Source organism: Pyrgilauda ruficollis, unplaced genomic scaffold (genome assembly GCF_017590135.1).
Source record: "Pyrgilauda ruficollis isolate IOZ18807 unplaced genomic scaffold, ASM1759013v1 scaffold30, whole genome shotgun sequence".
Lineage (NCBI taxonomy): Eukaryota > Metazoa > Chordata > Aves > Passeriformes > Passeridae > Pyrgilauda > Pyrgilauda ruficollis.
In genome coordinates this window covers 4,486,356-4,493,331 of record NW_024524378.1, presented here as the reverse complement: position 1 = coordinate 4,493,331, position 6,976 = coordinate 4,486,356, and the positions used below count along the sequence as shown (strand labels likewise).

General features: G+C 43.8%; 1 protein-coding gene across 1 annotated transcript in view; it reads right to left on the bottom strand.

Annotated features, from left to right (window-relative positions):
* Positions 1-1,408: 1,408 nt before the first annotated feature.
* The window catches only part of LOC121356874 (transmembrane protein 68-like), a 31,843-nt gene continuing 26,275 nt past the window's right edge, over positions 1,409-6,976 (bottom strand). Inside the window, exon 7 of the mRNA XM_041473743.1 lies at positions 1,409-2,239. Within this exon, the coding sequence (XP_041329677.1) occupies positions 2,204-2,239 (36 nt within the window). The 3' untranslated portion in view covers positions 1,409-2,203. The remainder of the gene's footprint in view (positions 2,240-6,976) is intronic.

The window sequence follows — 6,976 nt, the reverse complement described above, 5'->3', positions numbered from 1 at the left end:
CTCTAGAGATCCTCTCCACCAGTAATTATTTTATGTTTCTAGGCAGAATTACCACAGGAGTTCCCATCCCTGAATGTGGGAGTGATGCAAGTGGCTCCCAGGTTACCCCTGGGACTGGGAGAAGATTTTACCTGGAGCTTGGACGACCTTACAGGTGGTTGTCCCAGCAGGGACACCCAGGATGGCATGAGATACCCCAGCAGACATCCCACCCAGAGCAGCAGAAGAGGGTGCTCTTGCCACCACGGATGGGGCTCCTTGTGCTGTCTTGAAAGAAGACCTCCAAAAAGCTGCCCTTGTCCAGGGAACAGGACAGCAGAAACCCAGGATTCTTCCATCGCCTGAGAAGGGCCCCAGACACAGGAGACAGAAGAAGGTGCTTTGTTGTTTTCACACCCCCTTCAGACCCCTGAAAGGATCACCATTCAGAGATGGATACTCAGTGATTCTCCACTGAGTAGTGGAGAAGGGAGAGCTGAGCCTCAACTCAAGCTTTTCTTGACCCCAATAATTGGGAAAACATCCAGGGAAGATGCAGATGATTCTACCTCTGCCTCCTGGGTAACTGCTTAAATCATTGAACTATGACACAAATTGTTGCTGTCTTAGGCAGCATCTCCAGTATCCTTGATAGCCTTCTTGGAATTCATTGCCACATTTGTGTGTGCAACACCACCTCAAGCAGCAGCCAAAGTTTGTGCCAGAAAGGCAAGATCCTAGATCCCTCAGCTTTTCTGCCTCACAGCCATGCTCCCACTACTTAGATGCTGCTTCTTGGCCTTCCTCAGGCGATCAAGAAAGTGAGATGAGGGGGAAAACAACCCACAAAATAATTAAATAACTGTCATGAGTTCAAAGAGACAAAAGAATATATGTGTATATATCTTGGTAAGTGAATTTGCCAGTAGGGATGATGTGTGACTGAGAGATTCCCAGAGGGTTTGCTTCTCTTGTGTGTCTGTTGTGTGGCTAAGGGTTTGAAGGGAGTAGTTTGTTATTTTAACTTGGAAAAGCATGATGAAGAGAGCAGCAGCCCAGCAGCACTACTGGGATTGTTTCACACGAGTCCTAAATCCTCAGCCCCTGTAACCCTGTGAATCACCACCAAAGGCTCCAAAACCAGTAGGCAAGTAATAGAAACATAATTTAAAATATTTTCCCCCCCCTAGCATGGTTTCCTACTTCTCTCCCCAAATGTAGGTTGCATGGCTGGGTGGGCTGCTGCCACAGTGGTGTCTAGTTAGCTTGGGGTAAAAGGGATTTATTTTGCATGGGTTTATGCAAATTATTTACCTCTAGGGAAAAAGCTTTCTTCAGGGGACTTTTAATGAAAACCTACATGAAAGAATCAGAGCAGCTTCTTTTTAGGCTGAACAAAGGTAATAGACAGTTTAATTAGATTCTTTACAATAGAAGGGGAGAAAAAAATTGCAAGTGGCTTGAAAAGTGCTTATTCAGAGAACTTGTCTCTCCTGCCTTAAACGAATTGACATGTCTATAGTTCCAGGGGAAGAAAAAAAAGAAAATCTGAAAAAATGCAGGGATTTGGTAATAGAAGTCCTGGGTGTCTTGGCAAAAATATTCAAGCAGGGTTTTTCTCCTACTTTACTTAGTTTGGGAGCTAGTAAGAGGCTGAGCTTAATACTGTGCTAATAATGCACCTAGAGACCTGAGTGCATGGGAAGGAGCAGTGTCTTCCTACTAAGCAATGGGAAACTTGGAAAGGTAGATTTGAGATAAGAAGGTTTTTATTTTCCTCCTGAATGTTGCACAGGTATAAGAAGCATTTGTTCAGTGATTTCAGAAACAAAGCTGGAAAGTAGAAAAGTACTGATGTACAGTGCTTTTGCTGTGGGAGTATTTCAGACGCACGGTCAAGCACAGAACTCAGGTTTGATGTGAAGATGGGTTGGAAAACTACCCTCAGGCATGGTTTTGGGCTAAGCAAACTCTCAAGTTCACTACTCTCTACAATGTGTTCTCCACACAATAATGCATTTTTTAACTACTTTACATTAGTGTCATTCCCAGGTGCTCACGTGCACTCCGTTCCAATGGCAAGAGAGCTCAGTTTGCTGACAAAAAGCTCCGGAGGATGTAGAGCCAGGTGACTGGAAGGGTGGCTTTCCCTGCCTTTGCTGCCACCTAGCACAGCGGGCTGTGCATGTTGTTGGCTTCAGGGGCTGCTTTCCAGTGCTAGGCTTCATCCAAGGCAGAAGGATTTCTCATCCACAAGAAGCTACACAAAAAAAAAATGATGCTCACACTTACTATGTCTTTCAGCAACCAGGTCATTTATTTTAAATCAGGTTCTCGTTAAGTGCTGTGAGCACAGGCTTTGTTGCCATGATCACACCAAGGTACATGTGCTGCTTCCCACTGCTGTGTGACTGCTCTGTGTGCTCACAGGACTTACTTTGACCAGTTTATAGAAGTCGTGATCACTGATAATGTCCCAGAGCATGGAAGGATAAGTTTAAGTACAATACTATTATAAATAATTGGATCTGAGCTCATGGTTTATTACAGATATAGTGGTCTCCTGCAGGTCATCACCAAATTATTTCATAGTTTTAAGCATGTTAGTCTTGTACTAATTTTAAATTTCCTATGTCTGTAAAGACAGTAAGCAGTCCAGGTTTAGAATTTCATCAATTCATTAAACTCCACGAATCCTTTCAATGCAGACCTAACTTCATTTTAGCATCCATGACTGGTTGGGGCTCTAGCTGCTGCTAGTAGTTCCTCTATATCTTCACCAGCATTGACCCTACTTGATTCCTCCATTAGCTCTGTGCACTCTTCCACCAGGCCAGGGGACCCATCACTGCAGTGGAATGAATGTTGTTTCTGTTCCCTAAGTGCATTTTCTCACTCTTGTAGCGAGACAAGAGGCACCATGACCAGCCTCATCTCAGCCATCCTCAGCAAACCAGCTATTTCACAACTTGTAGCTAAATGAAAGTAAGAGGGAACATCTGGAGTCTCCTTCAGACTGAGTGAGCAGCATTACATAACTCTATTTCACATTTATCCCTACTGATCTCTTTTTCTTGTCTGATGATTTTGTAAGTCTTCCAAGATTGTCCCTTTAAGGCATTTTCCTTTTGTATACATTTCTTCATTTATTTTAAATGCCCATTTGTCTCTGATATTTGTTTTTGTGCTTTCCTTTGGGGATTTGTTTTGCTTTGGGCTCTGCTTGCCATCTGTTATGTTTGAGGCGGCATTTCAAGTTCTGTCACCTTTCTGTGCTGACTTTGATTCCAGCTGACTGTGTTGGTGCAGCATTTGTGAGGAGCTCTGTGGTTACATTACAAGTAACATTTCATGACGTTTTGTCAGAGTTTGATGTCCTGAGCAATGTTCTAAGAATGTCCTGATAAAAGCAGGAAAATTAACCCATCTCTCATCTTCCCTGCCTGTTAGTGTTTTGTTAGGAACCCTGTGCCATTTTCTGCCTGCAGTTTCAACCCAGGATCTGTTGTGCTGACTTGGAATTTCTGTGACTTTTATATGTGCCCATATTTTAAATTCTAGAAAAAACCAACCCAAAATAAGGAGACCCTTATTTAGCTGTTCCATAATATCCTAGAGCATTCCCCATTTCCCAAGAACATGAATAACTGCCATGTGCTTAAACTCTGCTTTAGCATAAATCACGTAGCATGTCTTAATAACCTCCTTTAATGACATCTGCAATTATCTTACCCAGTGAGCAGCTTACACAGGGCAGGGTGTGCTGTATTTGTAAAGCAAAAATGAGGTTTGAGTTTCAGTACCATTATATGGTTTAAAGGCAGAAATGGGCTGCTTTGCTTCCTATGAGACGCACTGGTGCTCACACAGGGGTTACAGCTCTCCCCTCTCTGCCCCCGCTGATGGCAGGCAGGGCATTACAGGCTACAAAGAATAATTATGCCTCATGGTTATATCTTTCTTTAAAGCAGCATCAACTCCTATGTGTGACTCATAACTAATAATGAATCAAGTTTAGCCTTTAGATGGGCTTTTGGTTATATATCTGACCCATCTCATATTGAAAGTTATAATTATCCAACTTCATTCCATTTATGTAGTTATCAATTTCTTACATTTGGTCCCATCACCTGATCCCAAACTGTTACTCTGTGCTGATAAGACATGAGATTTCAGTGACAGCAATTTCTTCAACACCCTAATGGGACAGGATTTCATTATACTGGTATATTATCTAGCACATGAAATTATTTTACCTTGCCTCTGTGAGGCTTTGTTGCAGGAAGAATTTCAGGGTGAAACTTCTGTCTATGATATCCTTGTCTAGATGTCTAGAATCAGACATCTTCAGAAAATATGCAGTTAAGTGAGAAATGTTCTTGGAAATTTGGGGATCTAAAGAACATGGTTCTTGGTATTTGTTCTCAGCGCTCAGTTGAGTGTCTGACACATCATGATGGTGAGACTTTAAAGTGTGGGCTGGGGAGGAGGGAATGGAAAGGACCATTTCTGCTCCTGACTACCAGCCCCCACAGGAGGTCACCTCTGGCTCCTGCCCAATTTAAAGGCTCTTGTGCCTCCTGCTCAGCACAGGACCATTGCTGCTTTCTCTGGATTCGTCTCACCTACCATGCAGCCCTATGGAATTGCACAAGGGCTAGCTGGACTCAGAACTCCTCACCAGTGCATGGTTTGGATGGTGCCATGGCTAATGGTCTGATCCAGCATGGCACATCTCCTCCCTCAGCAGTGACTGGAAGCCACTGCACTGTGCTTCCAGTCAGGTATGCCATTGCCCTGGTAGTGCATGCAAGTAGGACAGGAGAAACTTCAATTTTAAATTTAACTTTTTCAACGTTGTTTTGAATACAGATCTCCTAAAACCTTTTCTTTAATTAACTTTTCTTGCATAGATAATTCATTTTTACCAGCAGCCTATGCTACAGGATGCTTCTGACTGTGCACAGAGATAATATACTCTCTTTTTATTTCTGCCTAAAGCAGAATTAAAATAGGAAGTGAAATTTTGGTTGCACTTTTATCCTTTGGAGTAGTTTTCCTTGTGTGCACATGTGCAACCTCTTTTGAGATTATAGCTCTTATATTTCCTAAAGGAAGACTCAGAAAAAACAGGGCAGCCTTCAAGAAAAACAAAAAATCTTGGAAGAACATAAAAGCCTTGTGTTCATTACAGTTTGCCTTGAAGACTTTATCTGACATTTCTCTGAAACCTGAGTTATCAGAAGCAGTCATTTGCTCTGCATTATCTACTACCCCGATTCAAAGGAAGTACTAAAGCACTGCCATTTGAATTCAGACAGGAAGACAGGCCCAAGGGAGATGCTCTGCCTCTTGTGAAGGCAGCTGGTTAGGGGGAAGAAAGCAGAGAAGCTTCTAGGCTCAGCATCTCTCTGTTATTTATCTTTAACTGCCTGGGACAAAGTGTCAAGGCATGAGTGCATAGATGGAGAGAAAGCAGAGCCAGCAAGGACACAGAACTGGTCAGGCATGGCAGGGAGGGTGGGTAACGGAGCTGGGCACCGTGTCCTGCCGCCTTGCCAGAGCTGAGCTTTTATACATGGCAGGGCAGTGCTCCTTGTTCTGGCACTTTCCAGGTCCCACATGTCTGGTTTTTAAGCAGGGGCTGCAAAGAGAACTTTTTCGTACTGGCTTTTTCAGTCCACATCAGGCTGCAAGAAGAACAGGCTCCCTGTGTGCCAGCTCACATTGCTGCTGGCTCGGACGGTGCACGGCGCCAGTCTGAGCTCTTCCTGCGAGCTGTCAGAACACGGATGCAGCATCTGTTGTGAGTGCTCAGAGGTGCTCAGCGAGTGTTCAAAGGAATAACCTCTGCTTCAGCAATGTGGGTTTCCACTTGTGCCAAGGCAGCAATGCTTTTAAATTCCCTGTGCCCTTATTGTTCCTGACATCAGAAACACGAACTGCAAACTTACTTACCACCAATATGCTTTGGGGAAAAGAACAAAAAAACAGAGGCCAAAGTGTTAGCAAACCTTTTTACACTGCAAGCTTCCCTGTTCAAAGATTCTTCCTTCCCTTGCCCTCAGATGCCAGTAAAGAGATGCAACGTTTGGGGTTTTCCATTATGTGCGTGATGGCATTTGTAAATGTGAACTGAGCAGACTTAACGCCATGGGGTGGGCAGGTTTCAGGCTGGCCAGGGGAAATATCTTAAGGAATTGGGCATATAAAGAAATTTTCCTTTCCTCTTACAAAGGGGAATAACTGCACTATCTAAGCCATGTTGAGATATCATAAAATATCCTGAGTTGGAAGGAATCCACAAGATCATCAAGTCCAGCTCCCTGCCCCACACAGCACCATCCCCAAGAGTCACACCATGTGCCTGAGAGCATTGTCTAAATGCTTCTTGAACTCTGTCAGGCTTGGTACTGTGGTCACTTCCCTGTACAGCCTGTTCCAGTGCCCAGCCAAACTGTGGGTGAAGAACCTTTCCCTAATTCCCATCCTAAACCCCCCATGACACAACTTCAGACCATTCCCTGTCACTGGTCACCAGAAGGAAGAGATTGGTCCCTGGCCCTTTGCTTCCCCTCCTGAGGAATTTGCGGACTGCAATGAGGTCTCCCCTCAGCCTCTGCTTTTCTAGGCTGAACAAACCAAGTGACTTCAGCTACTTCTCATAGATCTTGCATTTTGACAGCTTTTCCAACATAAGACAATCTGCCTTGCTAAGTAATGTCAGTGCTAGTGGCAGCTAAAGTTGGTGATTTTATACTAGGATGGTTGCAATGGGGCAGCACTGCTCACTAAACAAAAAATTTAGGTAATGAAGGAAGGGGAAAAAACAGCCCAGCAACCTGTAAAGGATCAATTATTTCTATTCCAGATGCACTGCTGTTACACAAATGGATTCTTGGGAGAAATAAACCTTCAGCTTTTCTGCTAAAATTTAAGGTAAACCCAGCACACACACAGAGCAGTATGGGATGCCAGGAAGGGAAATTTGGGTCAT